The following is a 20251-nucleotide window of genomic DNA, read 5'->3' on the forward strand; positions in this document are numbered from 1 at the left end:
AGGAATTCCCTCCTTCATTGACCCGGGCAACAGTGTTAACTCCCGGTGTCCTTCTGGGTTTAGTTTCTGCTAAATCAGCCTCTATGCCTTGTGCTTTCTGCAACAATGTTCCTCTGTCCCGTATGGCTCTCCATTCGGGAGTACATGCCTTCAGTTTGTCACCTATTTGGGGTACTAGTCCTTCCATAAACTGTCGATTGAAAGCCCTAATGGTGACGGGTAAGGCTAAATCTAGACCTTCGTCAGCCATCATGCTTTCCATGTTGAGGTAAAATTCTGTAACAGTCTGACCTGGGGCCTGTTTTATGGGCGCTGTCGAACCCCTTTCCTGCTGTTTCCCTTGGCAAAATTCTCGTAACTGAGCTATAAACAGGGGTCTAGAGTCTATATGACGGGGGTGTATTCCTGGCGGATCTGCCGCTGGATCCCCTTGTGGTCTATGTGGAGCAATTTCATTCATAAATTGATTAAACATCGTTAGTGTCATTTTATGTCTACATATATCTTCCCCATCTTGCCAAGTTGCTTCATGTGTGTCTAGTAATTGTGTCACGAATCTACAGAATGCGGCAGGTTTTGCTACGGGATCAGGAGCATTCTGTATTAATGCCATAAGAGTGTCAGCCGACCAAGGTGTCCATGTCCTCAGAACGACTTGTCGGGTCACTGTAGGTGGCTGTCCTGCTTGACCCGCATTTGGATTATTTACTTGTATTACCCTAGTCCGACTATGGACTGGAGCTACGGGCTCTGGTCTTTGAGCGCCGCAATGTACACATTCCTGTGCCCAGTCTGGGTTCTGGGTACCGCATACTCGGCATACCCATCCTCTTCCTCTTAAGGAAGGATAAAGTTTTGGTCTTTCATTACCTGGTGTGGTGGTGTTATAAGGAGGTGGAGTATCTCCCGTATTTACCCTATCGCCGGGAGCAGAAGGAAGACTTTTGTGTCGGACCTTCATATCCCATCCACCCTTTTCCTGACAATACTCCCATCCCTCCTCTTCAGCCCTGTTGGAAACCTTAATTAAACATTGTATTTGTGATACCCATCTGTTCTGCAATATCTCTCCCTGTCTGTCTTTCTTTATTTCTTCCCAACCTTCTACACTTAATCCATTTTCTCCATCCATCCCCAATTTCTTGAGAATCCTATTTGTGCCCTGTGCCTTATCCTTCCCATACAACATTGTAATTATGTCTTTAACAGCATAACATTTCTGAGATTCCTCCTGGGGTTTACCATGTGTCTGGCCCATTTTGACAGTCCTGCCTAGGTGGCGTTTGGATCACTTACTAAGTGTCTCGTTGCCTTCTCCTCCTAGGGTGCCAAAATACTAAAAAACCTCTCCTAGATGAGATTTCTGAAATCGAATTACCTTATATGCTAGCCAACTGACAAATATTATGACCAGACTGACGGCTACAACATATACAAGCATTCCCTTTTGGTGGCCAAACACATATGACTAGATCTCCGGACTTTGTGGAGACCTTTATTCCCTTCCCATTACCATGGAATCTCTCAGCATTCGTTTCTTATTCCTGCTTTATTGAGGCAGTCAGGACTTATACTTTCAACCCGTTTTTAGGCTCATGAATCAAAAAGCGTATATCAAACTTAAGTGTCGGACCCCCAAAGTACTCTTACGAGTTAAGGGCGCATTCCGTTACCCATTGGGATGATATATGTTTCAATTCACACCATACAAACAGGGCTTATCTCATTCACAACAGACAGATGACAAGTAGACAGACAAGAAACAACGGTAACATAAGCCAAAATATTAAGTTCAAGACCCGCTTACTACAGAGGTTGGTGTTTACCTGAAGAACAATTCAGACAGATCAGGTGGGCACAAATCTAAGAAGCACAGAGTTTATAAGAAAATAAAGCTTTTCTTACCTGCGCAGGATTTGTCTGTGGTTCTTGATGTGCCCAGCCTCTTTGTTCCGTCCTTATGTTCGTTCGCCTCTTGTAGTTTCTTCAGCGAGTCCCTTGTTCGCGGCGCCAGAAATGTTAGGTGTGACCTCAACAAGTCACCTATTTGTCAGGTTATGTTACCGTTTCCCAATTGTTAGTTAGAGTTCTTATCTAAGCAAAGAGACACGGAGGTATTCAGTATTTCTGCTCAGAAGTCCGTCGTAACTCTGACTTTCTCTGACTGGCTCTGGCTCTGAGCTCTTTATTACATCTTTTATAGACAGAAAAGGGCAAACATCAGCAAATGTAAAAAAACAACATTTTTGCAAAGGAAAGACAATTCTCCGGGTGTTATCAGCTGATAAGACAATCTTCTGGGCGTAGACTGCTTTTTAGGGCTGATGCAGCCTCTCCTTATGCGTACGTGACTAAAGATGACGAGTCCTTATTTTACAGAGAAGGATAGAGAAAGACAAGTATTTAGAAAGACATATTGTCAACCATTTTGTTTTGACACCCCTTAATCCTTACATTATGTCCCCCCATCACAGTGTGCCCTCATATTATGTCCCCCATCACAGTGTGCCCTCATATTATGTCCCCCATCACAGTGTGTCCTCATATTATTCCCCCCCCCCATCACAGCCCTCATATTATGTCCCCTCATCACACAGCCCTCATATTATGTCCCCCATCACAGTGTGCCCTCATATTATGTCCCCCCATAACAGTGTGCCCTCATATTATGTCCCCCCATCACAGTGTGTCCTCATATTATCTCCCCTCCATCAGAGTGTGCCCTCATATTATGTCCCCCCATCACAGTGTGCCCTCATATTATGTCCCCCCATCACAGTGTGTCCTCATATTATGTCCCCCCATCACAGTGTGTCCTCATATTATGTCCCCCCATCACAGTGTGCCCTCTCATTATGTCCCCCACCACAATGTGCCCTCATATTATGTCCCCCCATCACAGTGTGCCATCATATTATGTCCCCCCATCACAGTGTGCCATCATATTATGTCCCCCCATCACAGTGTGCCCTCATATTATGTCCCCCCATCACAGTGTGCCCTCATATTATGTCCCCCATCACATTTACTTCACCACATGTTGCCATATTTACTACTGGCAACTGGAGCTGAGCCCTCAGAGTATCCAGGAGAGTAAGAGAAAACAAACCACCCACTGTCTAGAAATTATGTCCCCCCATCACAGTGTGTCCAGAAATTATGTCCCCCCACCACAGTGTGTCCAGAAATGATGTCCCCCCATCACAGTGTCCTGAAATTATGTCCCCCATCACAGTGTGTCCTGAAATGATGTCCCCCATCACAATGTGCCCTCATATTATGTCCCCCATCACAGTGTGCCCTCATATAATTATCCCCCCCATCACAGTGTGCCCTCATATTATGTCCCCCCATCACAGTGTGCCCTCATATTATGTCCCCTCATCACAGTGTGTCCTCATATTATGTCCCCCATCACAGTGTGCCGTCGTATTATGTCCCCCCATCACAGTGTGCCCTCGTATTATGTCCCCCATCACGGTGTGCCCTTGTATTATGTCCCCCCATCACAGTGTGCCCTCGTATTATGTCCCCCATCACAGTGTGTCCGGAAATTATGTCCCCCCATCACAGTGTGTCCTGAAATTATGTCCCCCATCAAAATGTGCCCTCATATTATGTCCCCCATCACAGTGTGCCGTCGTATTATGTCCCCCCATCACAGTGTGCCCTCGTATTATGTCCCCCATCACAGTGTGCCCTTGTATTATGTCCCCTCATCACAGTGTGCCCTCGTATTATGTCCCCCATCACAGTGTGCCCTCATATTATGTCCCCCGCATCACAGTGTGTCCTCATATTATGCCCCCCCCATCACAGCCCTCATATTATGTCCCCTCATCACACAGCCCTCATATTATATCCCCCATCACAGTGTGCCCTCATATTATGTCCCGCCATCACAGTGTGCCCTCATATTATGTCCTCCATCACAGTGTGCCCTCATATTATGTCCCCCATCACAGTGTGCCCTCATATTATGTCCCCCCATCACAGTGTGCCCTCATATTATGTCCCCCCATCACAGTGTGTCCTCATATTATGTCCCCCCATCACAGTGTGCCCTCATATTATGTCCCCCATCACATTTACTTCACCACATGTTGCCATATTTACTACTGGCAACTGGAGCTGAGCCCTCAGAGTATCCAGGAGAGTAAGAGAAAACAAACCACCCTCTGTCTAGAAATTATGTCCCCCCATCACAGTGTGTCCAGAAATTATGTCCCCCCACCACAGTGTGTCCTGAAATGATGTCCCCCCATCACAGTGTCCTGAAATTATGTCCCCCATCACAGTGTGTCCTGAAATGATGTCCCCCATCACAGTGTGCCCTCATATTATGTCCCCCATCACAGTGTGCCCTCATATAATTATCCCCCCCATCACAGTGTGCCCTCATATTATGTCCCCCCATCACAGTGTGCCCTCATATTATGTCCCCTCATCACAGTGTGTCCTCATATTATCTCCCCTCCATCAGAGTGTGCCCTCATATTATGTCCCCCCATCACAGTGTGTCCAGAAATTATGTTCCCCCATCACAGTGTGTCCAGAAATTATGTCCCCCCACCACAGTGTGTCCAGAAATTATGTCCCCCATTACAGTGCGTCCAGATATTATGTCCCCCCATCACAGTGTGTCCAGAAATTATGTCCCCCCATCACAGTGTGTCCAGAAATTATGTCCCCCCATCGCAGTGTGTCCAGAAATTATGTCCCCCCACCACAGTGTGTCCAGAAATTATGTCCCCCCATCACAGTGTGTCCAGAAATTATGTCCCCCCATCGCAGTGTGTCCAGAAATTATGTCCCCCCACCACAGTGTGTCCAGAAATGATGTCCCCCCATCACAGTGTGTCCTGAAATGATGTCCCCCCATCACAGTGTCCTGAAATTATGTCCCCCATCACAGTGTGTCCTGAAACTATGTCCCCCATCACAATGTGCCCTCATATTATGTCCCCCATCACAGTGTGCCCTTGTATTATGTCCCCCATCACAGTGTGCCCTCGTATTATGTCCCCCCATCACAGTGTGCCCTCATATTATGTCCCCCCATCACAGTGTGTCCTCATATTATCTCCCCTCCATCAGAGTGTGCCCTCATATTATGTCCCCCCATCACAGTGTGCCCTCATATTATGTCCCCCCTTCACAGTGTGTCCTCATAGTATGTCCCCCCATCACAGTGTGTCCTCATATTATGTCCCCCCATCACAGTGTGCCCTCGCATTATGTCCCCCATCACAGTGTGCCCTCATATTATGTCTCCCCATCACAGTGTGCCCTCATATTATGTCCCCCATCACAGTGTGCACTCATATTATGTGCCCTCATATTATGTCCCCCATCACAGTGTGCCCTCATATTATGTCCCCCCATCACAGTGTGCCCTCATATTATGTCCCCCATCACAGTGTGCCCTCATATTATGTCCCCCATCACAGTGTGTCCTCATATTATTCCCCCCCCCATCACAGCCCTCATATTATGTCCCCTCATCACACAGCCCTCATATTATGTCCCCCATCACAGTGTGCCCTCATATTATGTCCCCCCATCACAGTGTGCCCTCATATTATGTCCCCCCATCACAGTGTGTCCTCATATTATCTCCCCTCCATCAGAGTGTGCCCTCATATTATGTCCCCCCATCACAGTGTGCCCTCATATTATGTCCCCCCATCACAGTGTGTCCTCATATTATGCCCCCCCATCACAGTGTGTCCTCATATTATGTCCCCCCATCACAGTGTGCCCTCGCATTATGTCCCCCACCACAATGTGCCCTCATATTATGTCCCCCCATCACAGTGTGCCATCATATTATGTCCCCCCATCACAGTGTGCCATCATATTATGTCCCCCCATCACAGTGTGCCCTCATATTATGTCCCCCCATCACAGTGTGCCCTCATATTATGTCCCCCATCATAGTGTGCCCTCATATTATGTCCCCTATCACAGCGTGCCCTCATATTATGTCCCCCATCACAGCGTGCTCTCATATTATATCCTCCATCACAGTGATAGGATCAGAGTTCTAGCTTAAGTTATGACTTGACATTATTTGCACAAAACAACTGTGTTAAGAGATAGATATTGTGAAAAGTGTAAAGTCACTCAGACTACGCCCATCTGCTGACCACACGATGGGGAAAGGCTGTTTTCTCCTTATCTGGTATTTTTGTGTATGACTCATCAATTTTTGAGTGTATAAGAACTGTGCAACAATAAACGTTGTGGGCCATTCAGCTTGGATTTGGGCTACAGAAAAGGTCTCCGGTATTTCATTTCTATCAGAAGCATAAGATTTGAACTCAGCATTACAAAGAGGAAAAGCAATTGGTTTGAGAATTGCACTTAACAATTTTGGCGCCCGAACAGGGACTCATCAATGATCCTACTAGAGGTGGACGAACGGAGCTGACGGAACCATAACACTGGGGCACTTCGGGAACCACAGACCACGAAGCCTGGCCAGGTAAGAGAAAGCCTTTATTTCTCTTTATACTCTGAGCTTCCCTGATTTGTGCCTTTAGCCAGTTCTGTCAGAAACGGGTCTCCACGCAGCATATTAACTGCAACCTCTGTAGGGGTGAGTCTTGAACTATTATAAGTAATACCTTTGTTTTGCTGATAATTTGTTGTCTGTCCATGTTGGGTGAAAGAATGAGCCATGTTTAGGATGGTATGAGTTAGAAGGAGGATTGACGAACTAGGCAAGTGAAAGCGCCCTTTCGGGGGGTCAACCTTCACATCTAAGTCATAAACCATAAGACTGGTTGAGAGTATAAGCCCTGTCTGCTCCATAAAGCAGGGATAAGAGTGCACGAGAGGGATCCCAGATACGGGGGGGGGGGGGGAATAAGGTCTCCAGAAGCCCGGAGATCTAGTCGGATACCAGGCCACCATTCTGGTTATAATATTTGTCAGTTGGCTAGCATATAAAGTAATTTGGTTACAGAAATCTCATCCCGGGGAGGTTTTTAGTATTCTAGCATCCTAGGAGGAAGGCAACGAGGAACTGTTGTAGGGTCCCGCATACACACTTTTCTCTTTTTTATTTTGGGACATATAACAGTGTCCCACACGCTACCTAGGCACGGACTGTTAGAATGGGTCAGAGGTACACAAAACCCCGTCAAGGAACTGTGGCCCACTATACGGTGCCACGGATAATTAAGAACATATATGGGACAGATGAAGCACAAAATTTAAAAACCATACTTCATAAATTCAAAGTAAAAGGAGCAGCGGGTTTAGACCCAGACGTGTGGAAGGAAATAAAAAGGGACAGACAAGGAGAGGTGTTAGAGAAGCATTGGATGCGTCAGGTTCAGTGCTTAATTAAGGTCTCTTATAGAGAAAAAGAGGAGGGGTGGAAATATAACCCAGATTGTGATGGTTGGGACATGAAGGATAGAAGAACAAAAAATGCTGAGGCTCTGGTTGACCCCAGCTCAGCCATTCCACCCCCATACACTGACATAGAACATAAACCACATAAGATATATCCTTCACTCCAAGGCAGGGGATGGGTTTGTCAGGTTTGTGGAACACAAAACCCAGAATGGGCAATAGAGTGTGTGCATTGTGGGGCACAAAAACCTCATCCAGAAACTGTAGCCCCCGTACGCACTGATACACACATTGTACAGGTAAATAATCCAGAATTTGGACAAGTAGCCCATCCAAATGCCCCACCTGCTGTTACTCGTAGGATGCAGATAAGGACCTGGGCACCATGGACACCAGACGCCCTTATGGCACTAATACAGAATGCCCCAGACCCAGTAGCGAAACCAGCTGCGTTTTGTAGATTTGTAAGACAGTTGATGGATACACATGATGCAACATGGCAAGACGGGGAAGATTTGTGTAGACATAAAATGACTCCTACTCTGTTTCAGCAATTTGTGACAGAAATAGGTCCGTACCGATCTATAGACCGGTTTGACGCAGACGGCAACCAACAGGCAGGACACATCAGACACATAGATTCAAGGGCCCCATTTGTTGTTAGGTTGGAAGCTTTCTGTACGGCAAAACAAATAGAGAGAGGGTCCATATCACCCATGAAACAAACTCCAGGACAGACAGTATCAGACTTTTACTTGTCTATGGAAAGTATGATGGCAGATGAAGGATTGGATTTGGCTCAGCCAACTACGATCCGAGCCTTCAATAGACAATTTATGGAAGGATTAATTCCACAGATAAGTGAAAGACTGAAAGCCTGTACACCACCACTGACCCTGCACCCCCCCAATGGAAAACACCACCACCGCCCTTCCTCTCTATTGTGCACTTCCACTGTCCTTCCCCCCTATTGTACACCTCCTGCCTGTCTCTCTCTCTCTTTTCTGATTGTACACTTCCTGAATCCAGACATTGTAATGGACTTTCCTCTCCAGCCCCCTCCTCCTTCATTATCTCACTCTTCCTCCCCCCTCAGCACACACAACCGAGCTCTCGTGATCAGCGAAGTCTCTGATGGTCCTTTTTTTCTCTTTTATTTAGTTGTTCTTCATGCAACTCCTGGTTGGCCTAATCCAGCAGGTGAGATGTGTAAATGGGAGGCGTCGCCTTCATAGGCTCCTCAGGGGAGGGGCTGCTCTGATAGCTTGGAGGTTTAGATTCAGTGTTGAAGGAGACATTTAGAGTCCTGCAGCCGAAGATGACAGAGGAATGTGGAGATGTTGGCATAGATGTAGAAAAGATGAAAGGAAATGATGTCTCGTCACTGTGAGGGAATTGTGGGAAAATGTCTGTCTGTAGTTCCTCCTCTTTGTAAACAGCCCCCACTGACCACTATGAAGGTTGGATCGTGCCATTAATCTTCTTGCCCTTCAGATAGGGAGGGTTGTTTAACAGGGTGATGGCTTCTTGTCTTGGATACCAAGATCATTTCTATCTTTGTTTTTCAGTGGATGGTCCCAACAATCCAAAACTCCATGAAGCCGTTCCGGGTGAGTAGTTGTAAATAAGGGGCTCAGTGTGTTCATGTGCCCAATATCCCTAAAAAGATTGTTCTACAGAGGTAAATTCTGACATCAACTAATATTTATCAATCTTTCTTGGGGGGCTGGCAGATTGAGTAGTAGTTGGTCTCATGATCATGGTAGATCTAGTAGTAGCTAGTCTCATGGTAACGGTAGATCTAGTAGTAGCTGGTCTCATGGTCACGGTATATCTAGTAGTAATTGATCTCATGGTATATCTAGTAGTACAGGTCCTTCTCAAAAAATTAGCATATTGTGATAAAGTTCATTATTTTCTGTAATGTACTGATAAACATTAGACTTTCATATATTTTAGATTCATTACACACAACTGAAGTAGTTCAAGCCTTTTCTTGTTTTAATATTGATGATTTTGGCATACAGCTCATGAAAACCCCAAATTCCTATCTCAAAAAATTAGCATATCATGAAAAGGTTCTCTAAACAAGCTATTAACCTAATCATCTGAATCAACTAATTAACTCTAAACACCTGCAAAAGATTCCTGAGGCTTTTAAAAACTCCCAGCCTGGTTCATTACTCAAAACCGCAATCATGGGTAAGACTGCCGACCTGACTGCTGTCCAGAAGGCCATCATTGACACCCTCAAGCAAGAGGGTAAGACACAGAAAGAAATTTCTGAACGAATAGGCTGTTCCCAGAGTGCTGTATCAAGGCACCTCAGTGGGAAGTCTGTGGGAAGGAAAAAGTGTGGCAGAAAACGCTGCACAACGAGAAGAGGTGACCGGACCCTGAAGAAGATTGTGGAGAAGGACCGATTCCAGACCTTGGAGGACCTGCGGAAGCAGTGGACTGAGTCTGGAGTAGAAACATCCAGAGCCACCGTGAACAGGCGTGTGCAGGAAATGGGCTACAGGTGCCGCATTCCCCAGGTCAAGCCACTTTTGAACCAGAAACAGCGGCAGAAGCGCCTGACCTGGGCTACAGAGAAGCAGCACTGGACTGTTGCTCAGTGGTCCAAAGTACTTTTTTCGGATGAAAGCAAATTTTGCATGTCATTCGGAAATCAAGGTGCCAGAGTCTGGAGGAAGACTGGGGAGAGGGAAATGCCAAAATGCCTGAGGTCCAGTGTCAAGTACCCACAGTCAGTGATGGTCTGGGGTGCCATGTCAGCTGCTGGTGTTGGTCCTCTGTGTTTTATCAAGGGCAGGGTCAATGCAGCTAGCTATCAGGAGATTTTGGAGCACTTCATGCTTCCATCTGCTGAAAAGCTTTATGGAGATGAAGATTTCATTTTTCAGCACGACCTGGCACCTGCTCACAGTGCCAAAACCACTGGTAAATGGTTTACTGACCATGGTATTACTGTGCTCAATTGGCCTGCCAACTCTCCTGACCTGAACCCCATAGAGAATCTGTGGGATATTGGGAAGAGAAAGTTGAGAGACGCAAGACCCAACACTCTGGATGAGCTTAAGGCCGCTATCGAAGCATCCTGGGCCTCCATAACACCTCAGCAGTGCCACAGGCTGGTTGCCTCCATGCCACGCCGCATTGAAGCAGTCATTTCTGCAAAAGGATTCCCGACCAAGTATTGAGTGCATAACTGAACATAATTATTTGAAGGTTGACTTTTTTTGTATTAAAAACACTTTTCTTTTATTGGTCGGATGAAATATGCTAATTTTTTGAGATAGGATTTTTGGGTTTTCAGGAGCTGTATGCCAAAATCATCAATATTAAAACAAGAAAAGGCTTGAACTACTTCAGTTGTGTGTAATGAATCTAAAATATATGAAAGTCTAATGTTTATCAGTACATTACAGAAAATAATGAACTTTATCACAATATGCTAATTTTTTGAGAAGGACCTGTAGTTGGTCTCATGGTAGCTCTAGTAGTTTTTGGTCTCGTGGTCATGGTAGATCTAGTAGTAGTTATAGTTGTGGGTCTCATGGTAAATCTAGTAGTAGTTGGTGTCATGGTCTTGGTAGATCTAGAAGTTGTTGGTGTCATGGTAGATCTAGTAGTAGTTGGTTTCATGGTCATTGTAGATCTAGTAGTTGGTCTCATGGTCATTGTAGATCTAGTAGTTGGTGTCATGGTCTTGGTAGATCTAGTAGTAGTTGGTTACATTCATCTGGACTTGTTCTGTGGGCCCAGAATACTCTGGCCCTAATTTTAATGATGTAGGAACTTGGTGTACGATAGGACCAGCAACCAGGGGTCTAAGTCATTTTATTTCTACAAGAGGAACCATGGTTTAGCTATGAGATCTTCAGGAGAACGACCTCCACACTTTGACAAGAACCTGTTTAGCAACAGTGAACAGAAATGTTAAGAGGCCAAGTTGTGGGTTTCAGGATTTATTGGGGTGCCTGTGCCCAGAAGTGTCAAGACCATTTGTTATCTGTTGGTCCAATAATTTTATTGGCTTTCCACCAAATGTGAACCTGAGCTGGAGGCTCCTGGTCTCTTTTCTCCATAATTTCTGTGCTCAGTTTTGATCTCTTCCTCTGGCAGGATGGATTACTCGCGGATGGTTGAGGGTCTCCTGAAGTTGGCGGTAAGCCATAGTTCTCTTCACAGCATATAACCGGTGGTGCTTCCTTCTAGTCCTGAGTTCATTCTTCTCCTGATTTCTTTTTAGGTCCCCAAACACCTGATCTGGCTCATCTTCTTCTACTGGTTCTTCCACTCTTCCATGAACTTTGTGACGGAGTTGATGCGTTTTGGAGACCGGGAATTCTACAGGGATTGGTGGTGAGTTGGGGAGTGAGGTTCAGCTGATTCGCTTACTTATTGGCCATGACATTGTTTGGTAAGTTCACCTCCATTCTATGTGTCTTTCTCCTTCCCAGGAACTCCGAGACGGTGACCTACTTCTGGCAAAACTGGAACATCCCAGTACACAAATGGTGCAGCAGGTAAGAGGGATCTCTGGGGGATTAGTGAAGGAGATGGGATGGGTGGAGGAAAAGGGACAGGCGGGTGAAGGAGAAAGGTGGATAATGGAGAGGTATGGGAGAAGAACGGACGAAGGAGAGGGACAAGTGGATGCAAAGTTATGGGTGAAGGAGTAGGATGGGTGAAGGAGAGTTACAAGTGAATGCGAAGGGGCAGTGAAGGAGGAGGGAGGAGAATGACAGGACAAGTGAATGAAGGAGAACGGATGGGTGAAAGAGGGATACAAATGAAGGAGGATAGGATGGGTCAAGGAGAGGTACAAGTGAATGCAAAGGGGCGGTGAAGGTAAGGTACGGGTGAAGGAGAAGGCAGCTAAGGGGCAGGGGCAGGGAATGGGTAAAATAGATGGGTACATGAAGGACTAGGGACAGGTGAAGGGGGCGGATGAAGAATAAGGGTGAGTAAAGAGGGGGGGATTTCAGCTGCCTCTTAGCTGTTGAACACTCGCTCATTGGGTTGTGTGGAGATGGAGGTGGTGCAGCTGGGATTATTGTGAAAGATATGGGAATATAAAGCAGGCTGTTGAGGGCGGGGGTGGTGATAACTGAACCGGGAGTCACTGGAACAATGACTGTTTTTGTGTCTCAGGCATTTCTACAAGCCAATGATGAGGCGCGGGGTCTCCAAGTGGGCCGCTCAGACTGCTGTCTTCTTCGGCTCTGCTTTCTTCCATGAGGTGAGTCTGAGAAGTACTGACCTATATCAGGAGTTGTGGCCCCTCCCAGGAAAGTAGGATTGTGGGGGATGTTCCGGCTGTACATCGGACAGGTTTGTGGAATTCAGTGGATTTTCAACCACGGTCATTTCCATTGGTGGATGTGGGGAGGAAATCATTTAAAACCATTCCATCCAAAATGGAATTTTTCAAACATTTCCAACCCAATTTTTATCATTTACGAAAAGGAACCCAAGAAATATCTGTGGTTGACCATATTAGTTTGTGGCCAATATGATTGTATGTGCTGCTGCCAGCAGTTAAATATTGGAGGTGGGAGATGGGGCTCTAAAGAAAGGAATATGACAATCTGTATCCTAAAGTGGACCTTTCAGCCATTTTAAATAACTGAAGCTAAAAGCCCTCGCTTCTAGAAGGCACCATAAGATGTCTGTAACCTCCTAACATGTAAGGTCTCTGCTCAAGCTCCGGGAAGTCCATCCGGTGCTTCCTGCGATGGGTACTGGCTGGGCAGGAGTCCGTCTAACTTCTCACATACTGTGGATATGCATAGAGAAAGTTCACCACACACCTAGCAAAGCCATTAGTAAACAGGTGAAAGTAACCTCAGCCAGCTTCATCTAAAGCCACGCTTCAACGCGTTTCACCCCCATGATTGAGCTCCATGGGCGGGGGGAAATGCGTTGGCTGCTTGCCGTTTGATGAAGCTGGCTAAGTCTGCATTCACCGGTTTACTAATGGCTTTGCTGGGTGTGCAGTGACCTATCTCTTTGCATATCTACAATAAAATGTCTGCTGTTACCTGTATTAGGCAGCAAAACCTCCTTCTGTGCACCTCCTGATTTGTTTGTTTGCTGCTAGGAACTTGCCTTCTGGGCTAAACCTGGCCAACCCACATGCCCCCGGAGAGTACACTTAGTGACCACAGAATAGGGAGCACAGAGGTGGATGTGCACAATGTTCAGGGACGTGAAGCCTAGTAACAGTGAAATGAAATCAGGGGAATAGCAGCATCTAGGACCAAGTCTGACGTGTTTACAGGGATTTTAGGTTCTGACAAAAAAAAATCTTTCAGAAATCCTAATTTCTCAGTTTTCATTGAACATTGTTGACGCAGTGGCAGAAAAACTTTCCAAAAATGTGGCATTGGCACAGTGGCCATGTTTAGTAATGTCCGGGGCCCTTGTAAATGTGAAAGGAGATGATAAGGGTGACAGTACTGTGTCTTCTCTCTGCAGTATCTGGTCAGCGTTCCTCTGAAGATGTTTCGGCTCTGGGCCTTCATGGGGATGATGTCACAGGTATGTATGATTCTTATTGGTGGGTTTTTCTCATCAGGGGTTGTGATTTCACAGGTTTGTATAATTCTTTTTCAGGCAGATTGTGATGTCACAGATTTGTATAGTTGTTGGTGGGTTTTCTTCCTCCTCGGAGGTTGTGATTTTACAGTTTGAATGTTTATTTGTGTGGTTTGTTTTGATTGGTCCTTTTTGGTGGGTTCTGATATCAGAGGTTTGTATTGATGTTTGTTTGGTTCTTATCGGTAGGTTTTCTCTTCCTCGGGGGTTGTGATGCTAAAGTTTAGATGATTCTTATTTGGGAGGTTTGTGTAGATGGGTTTTTTTCCTCCTCGGGGGTTGTGATGTGCCAAGTTTTGTATTCTTGTTGGGTTTTTTCCTCCTCGGGGGTTGTGATGTGCCAAGTGTATTCTTATTGGGTTTTTTTCCTCCTCGGGGGTTGTGATGTGCCGAGTTTTGTATTCTTGTTGGGTTTTTTTTCCTCCTCGGGGGTTGTGATGTGCCAAGTTTTGTATTCTTGTTGGATTTTCTCCTCGGGGGTTGTGATGTGCCAAGTTTTGTATTCTTGTTGGGTTTTCTCCTCGGGGGTTGTGATGTGCCAAGTTTTGTATTCTTGTTGGGTTTTCTCCTCGGGGGTTGTGATGTGCCAAGTTTTGTATTCTTGTTGGGTTTTCTCCTCGGGGGTTGTGATGTGCCAAGTTTTGTATTCTTGTTGTTTTTTTTTTCCTCCTCGGGGGTTGTGATGTGCCAAGTTTTGTATTCTTGTTGGCTTTTCTCCTCGGGGGTTGTGATGTGCCAAGTTTTGTATTCTTGTTGGGTTTTTTCCTCCTCGGGGGGTTGTGATGTGCCAAGTTTTGTATTCTTGTTGGGTTTTTTCCTCCTCTGGGGTTGTGATGTGCCAAGTTTTGTATTCTTGTTGGGTTTTTTCCTCCTCGGGGGTTGTGATGTGCCAAGTTTTGTATTCCTGTTGGGGTTTTTTTCCTCCTCGGGGGTTGTGATGTGCCAAGTTTTGTATTTTTGTTGGGTTTTTTCCTCCTCGGGGGTTGTGATGTGCCAAGTTTTGTATTCTTGTTGGGGTTTTTTCCTCCTCGGGGGTTGTGATGTGCCAAGTTTTGTATTCTTGTTGGGGTTTTTTTCCTCCTCGGGGGTTGTGATGTGCCAAGTTTTGTATTCTTGTTGGGTTTTTTCCTCCTCGGGGTTGTGATGTGCCAAGTTTTGTATTCTTGTTGGCTTTTCTCCTCGGGGGTTGTGATGTGCCAAGTTTTGTATTCTTGTTGGGTTTTTTCCTCCTCGGGGTTGTGATGTGCCAAGTTTTGTATTCTTGTTGGATTTTCTCCTCGGGGGTTGTGATGTGCCAAGTTTTGTATTCTTGTTGTTTTTTTTTTCCTCCTCGGGGGTTGTGATGTGCCAAGTTTTGTATTCTTGTTGGCTTTTCTCCTCGGGGGTTGTGATGTGCCAAGTTTTGTATTCTTGTTGGGTTTTTTCCTCCTCGGGGGGTTGTGATGTGCCAAGTTTTGTATTCTTGTTGGGTTTTTTCCTCCTCTGGGGTTGTGATGTGCCAAGTTTTGTATTCTTGTTGGGTTTTTTCCTCCTCGGGGGTTGTGATGTGCCAAGTTTTGTATTCTTGTTGGGGTTTTTTTCCTCCTCGGGGGTTGTGATGTGCCAAGTTTTGTATTCTTGTTGGGTTTTTTCCTCCTCGGGGGTTGTGATGTGCCAAGTTTTGTATTCTTGTTGGGGTTTTTTCCTCCTCGGGGGTTGTGATGTGCCAAGTTTTGTATTCTTGTTGGGGTTTTTTTCCTCCTCGGGGGTTGTGATGTGCCAAGTTTTGTATTCTTGTTGGGTTTTTTCCTCCTCGGGGGTTGTGATGTGCCAAGTTTTGTATTCTTGTTGGCTTTTCTCCTCGGGGGTTGTGATGTGCCAAGTTTTGTATTCTTGTTGGGTTTTTTCCTCCTCGGGGTTGTGATGTGCCAAGTTTTGTATTCTTGTTGGGTTTTTTCCTCCTCGGGGTTGTGATGTGCCAAGTTTTGTATTCTTGTTGGGTTTTTTCCTCCTCTGGGGTTGTGATGTGCCAAGTTTTGTATTCTTGTTGGGTTTTTTCCTCCTCGGGGGTTGTGATGTGCCAAGTTTTGTATTCTTGTTGGGGTTTTTTTCCTCCTCGGGGGTTGTGATGTGCCAAGTTTTGTATTCTTGTTGGTTTTTTTCCTCCTCGGGGGTTGTGATGTGCCAAGTTTTGTATTCTTGTTGGGGTTTTTTTCCTCCTCGGGGGTTGTGATGTGCCAAGTTTTGTATTCTTGTTGGGGTTTTTTTCCACCTCGGGGGTTGTGATGTGCCAAGTTTTGTATTCTTGTTGGGTTTTTTCCTCCTCGGGGGTTGTGATGTGCCAAGTTTTGTATTCTTGTTGGGGTTTTTTTCCTCCTCGGGGGTTGTGATGTGCCAAGTTTTGTATTCTTGTTGGGTTTTTTTTCCTCCTCGGGGGTTGTGATGTGCCAAGTTTTGTATTCTTGTTGGATTTTCTCCTCGGGGGTTGTGGTGTGCCAAGTTTTGTATTCTTGTTGGGGTTTTTTTCCTCCTCGGGGGTTGTGATGTGCCAAGTTTTGTATTCTTGTTGGGTTTTCTCCTCGGGGGTGTGCTTCATAGGTTTGTATGATTCTTACCAATGGGTTTTCTACGCCTCTGGAGTTGTGATGTTACAGTTTGGATGGTTCTTGTGTGGTTTGTATTGGTGGGTTTCCTCTACCTTTAGGGGTTGTGATGTCACAAGTTTGTATAATTCTTTTGTTGGATTTTTCTCTTCCCCAAAGATTGTGATGTCACAGAATTGTATATTTATTTTTGTTGGGTATTTCTATGCCTCTGGGGTTATGATGTTGCAGTTTGGATGGTTCTTATTTGTGGGTTTTCTCCTCCTTGGGGGGTTGTGATATTGGAGGATTGTATGATTCTGATTGATGGGTTGTTTCTCCTCATGAGGGGTTGTTATATCACATGTTTATATGATTCTTATTGGTAGTTTTTGTTTTCTCCTCCTAAGAGCCGGTTCACACAGGGGCAACAAACGTGACTTCCAGCGTGACTTTGGGAGACAACTTGGACACGACTTGAGTATGAATTACAGCGCGACTTGGGGCAACTTACAACGCGACTTGAAGTTGCCTCCAGGACAGGGGACTTTGCCAGTGGCCAATCACATAATAATCAGCTCTGCGGGGGGGGGAGGGGTTTGCCTATAAAACGATTTTTACTTCCCGGAAAGTTGCTTGTTAAGACCGGGGAATCGACTTGGAGGCGTCTTCCATTGAAATCAATGGGTACCAGTTGGATTGAAGTCGTACAGGAATCTTTTCTGAAGTCGGAGCGACTTCAGTGGTGTGCATGAAGGCGGCTCCATTCACTTCCATTGATTTTCTCAACCATGCGACTTGAAGTCGGATCCCAGGTGGCCCCTGTGTGAACCGGCTCTCAGTGGTTATGATGAAGTTAGTAGTATTTTTATTGGTGAGTTTTCACCTCAGGGTTTTGTGTTTGATTCTTATTGGTGGGTTTTTGTTTTCCTCAGGTGTTGTGATGTCCCAAGTTTATTGTATTTTAATTGATGAGTTTTCTCCTTGGCTGTTGTGCTTCATGGGCTTCCATGATTCTTATTGGTAGGTTTTCTCCTCAGGGGCCGTGATGCTCCAGGTTTGTATAATTTGTGTTGGGTTTTCACTTCTTCAGAGGTTGTGTTGTCACGTGTCTGTATGCTTATTGGTGGGTTTTCTCCTCCTCAGGGGTTGTGATGCTAAAGTTTAGATGGTTCAGATTTGAGAGGTTTGTATTGATGGGTTTTCTCCTCCTCAGTTGTTGTGATGTCCCAAGTTTGTAAGATTATTTTTGGTGGATTTTTCACTTTCTCAAAGATTGTGATGTCAGATTTGTATAGTTGTTGTTGGTAGGTTTTGTCCTCCTCAGGGGTTGTGATGTCACAGGTTTGTATGCGTCTTTTTATTCGATTTTTCTCCTCCGCAAAGACTGTGATGTCACAGATTTCATAGCTTTTATTGGTGGGTTTTCTCCTCCTGGGTTTGTGATGTCCCAAGTTTGTAGTATTCTTGTCAAGTTTTCTCCTTGTGGGTTGTGCTTCACATGTTTATATGATTCTTTTTAGTTTTTTTTGTTTTGTTTTTCTGTTTTGTTTTTCTCTCCTCCTCAGGGGTTATGATGTTAGTCTAGATCAGGAATGTGCAATTAGCGGACCTCCTGCAAAACTACAAGTCCCATCAGGCCTCGGCCTCTGGGTGTCATGCTTGTGGCTGTCAGTCTTGCTATGCCTCATGGGACTTGTAGTTCTGCAACAGCTGGAGGTTCCGCTAATTGCATATCCCTGATCTAGATGGTTCTCATTTCAGAGGTTTGTAGAGATGGATTTTGTCTTCCTTGGGGGTTGTGATGTCCCCAGTTTGTAGTATTCTTATTGGTGTCTTCTCCTCAGGGGTTGTTTTTTTTTTTTTTTTTAATTGGTTTGTATGATTCTTATTGGTGGGTTTTCTCCTTCTCAGGGGTTGTGTCACAGGATTGTATGATTCTTTTTCTTTTTGGATTGTTCTCTTCAACGATTGTGATGTCACATATTTGTATAGTTATTATTGGTAGGTTTTCTCCTCCCTCAGCAGTTGTGATGTCACAGGTTTGTATGATTCTTATTGGGGTTTTCGCCTCTTCTTCAGGGGTTGTGATGTCACATGTCTGTTGGATTATTATTGGTGGGTTTTCTCCTTCTCGGGGATTGCGTTGTCAAAGGTTTGTACAATTCTTATTTGTGTAATTGTTTTATATATTTTTTTTGCTTCCTGCAGATTCCTCTGGCCTGGTTTGTGGGACGATTTCTCCGAGGGAATTATGGGAATGCGGCCGTATGGATCTCCCTGATTATTGGGCAGCCGATCGCAATTCTCATGTATGTACATGATTACTACATCCTGAACCATGAGAAGGGTCCGTGATTCCATTACTGCCCCCCTGCAGATATGTTCTCATTTTTAACCTTGGTGGAGGAGCAAATCTCTGAGCCACGTGCCTTTCCCGAAGCCTCGAATTCCCAACCAATCAAGTCATAATTCTGATTACCAGCACTATGGTGGGAATGTTATGAAGGATAGACACTTGTATGAACTCCACTCTGGTCTCTACAACCAGGAGGACACCATCTCTCCAGACTTGCTCTGCGGCAGCCTGAAATCAAGGCCTAACCTGTACTTTTCCAGATCCATCTCCTGCTTGATGCTCCGCTCCTCCAACACTAGATCTAATTCTGTCGAGATGTGCCTTCCGTCCAAGACTTGGTCCCACCTCCGTCCAGGAGCCAGTTGGTTCCCCAGAGACTTCCTACATCCGTCCAAGTTTCAGTCTACTCCTCCTCTAGGCTGAGAGATCATCATTTAAAGACCTTGTGGCTTCCATAATGAAATATTCATTGGAGGGCCCCGCCAACTTCTGCACTCTCTGCTTTTTTTTTTTTTTTTTGTTTGTTTGTTTTTTTTTTACAGATTTTCTGCTTGTTTAATTTCACCAAAGATGTCAATCACCTATTAAATCTGAATCTGTCCGCTCTGTTCACACCGGGCCTCCCACACTCCATCACCAGCCTCGTTCGGTCCGACCTTTTATCTGATCAACACTTGACGGGTCTCTCACGCGGTGCTGCCCACAATGCAATAATTCTTTGCCCTGTAGTGCTGCCGGTGATTTTTAAACCTGTGTGAGCGTTTGTCTTGTTTCGTGTGTGTGGAGCCACGTCTGATTTTTCGGCTCCAGGTTGGTACACATTTTTGGAAAATAATGATTAAAGTTGTTTTTTTGTTTTGAACGTCTGGTGTGTACGAGTTCCTGTATGAAGAAGGCGAGCTCCTGCTTAAGGTTCTGCCTAGAGCGGTGCTCGCACCCTCCATGCCTTGTCTCCTCAGCGATTGTGTTATAATACATGGGACGTTGGGGGACACGGTAAACGTTCCTGCCGGTCAGTCATTAAACTTTCTATAATCTGTTTATGAAATTGGAGGTTATTCTGAGCTGCGGCACCGCTGCCAATTTACCTATCTGAATATTTAGCATAAGATTCGCTGTCACCTATCACATGGCACCAGAATAAATCCTTACCTATGTGCACCAAAACACCCGCCCCAGATATGACTTACCACTGAACACCTCAAGTAGTTTGTGTCTCGGCCCCTCCCACAAGGGGCAGATTTTCCATGCAGTAGTTTGTGTCTCTGCCCCTCCCACCACAAGACCGCCCTCTGACTCAGAGCTTACACATGGCCTCACTCTCACAGCAACATGGGGAGGTAATGCAACCAAGGTGTGT

General features: G+C 45.4%; 3 protein-coding genes across 4 annotated transcripts in view; all 3 read left to right on the forward strand.

The window, feature by feature from the left end:
- LOC143997897 (uncharacterized) overlaps positions 1 to 6584 on the forward strand; it is a 31184-nt gene extending 24600 nt beyond the window's left edge. Inside the window, exon 2 of the mRNA XM_077493720.1 lies at positions 6546 to 6584. Within this exon, the coding sequence (XP_077349846.1) occupies positions 6546 to 6584 (39 nt within the window). The remainder of the gene's footprint in view (positions 1 to 6545) is intronic.
- A 410-nt stretch (positions 6585 to 6994) lies between these two features.
- LOC143995785 (uncharacterized) lies at positions 6995 to 9148 on the forward strand. The gene is made up of 2 exons (XM_077490498.1): positions 6995 to 8565; positions 8934 to 9148. The coding sequence occupies exons 1-2, from the start codon at positions 7122 to 7124 to the stop codon at positions 8981 to 8983; spliced, it is 1494 nt and encodes a 497-aa protein (XP_077346624.1). The 5' UTR covers positions 6995 to 7121; the 3' UTR covers positions 8984 to 9148.
- LOC143995790 (diacylglycerol O-acyltransferase 1-like) lies at positions 8941 to 19664 on the forward strand. Of its 2 annotated transcripts, XM_077490502.1 has the most exons (7): positions 8941 to 8975; positions 11494 to 11536; positions 11621 to 11733; positions 11832 to 11897; positions 12526 to 12613; positions 13852 to 13914; positions 18447 to 18517. In XM_077490502.1, the coding sequence occupies exons 2-7, from the start codon at positions 11495 to 11497 to the stop codon at positions 18468 to 18470; spliced, it is 396 nt and encodes a 131-aa protein (XP_077346628.1). In that variant the 5' UTR covers positions 8941 to 8975; position 11494; the 3' UTR covers positions 18471 to 18517. The 2 variants fall into 2 exon arrangements, with proteins under 2 accessions (XP_077346628.1, XP_077346627.1); XM_077490501.1 differs by lacking the exons at positions 8941 to 8975; positions 18447 to 18517 and adding an exon at positions 18744 to 19664.
- Positions 19665 to 20251: the final 587 nt, after the last annotated feature.

The sequence above is a fragment of the Lithobates pipiens genome, unplaced genomic scaffold (genome assembly GCF_037356315.1).
Source record: "Lithobates pipiens isolate NorthernLeopardFrog02 unplaced genomic scaffold, aLitPip1_a1.2 Scaffold_19, whole genome shotgun sequence".
In the NCBI taxonomy this organism is placed as follows: Eukaryota; Metazoa; Chordata; class Amphibia; order Anura; family Ranidae; genus Lithobates; species Lithobates pipiens.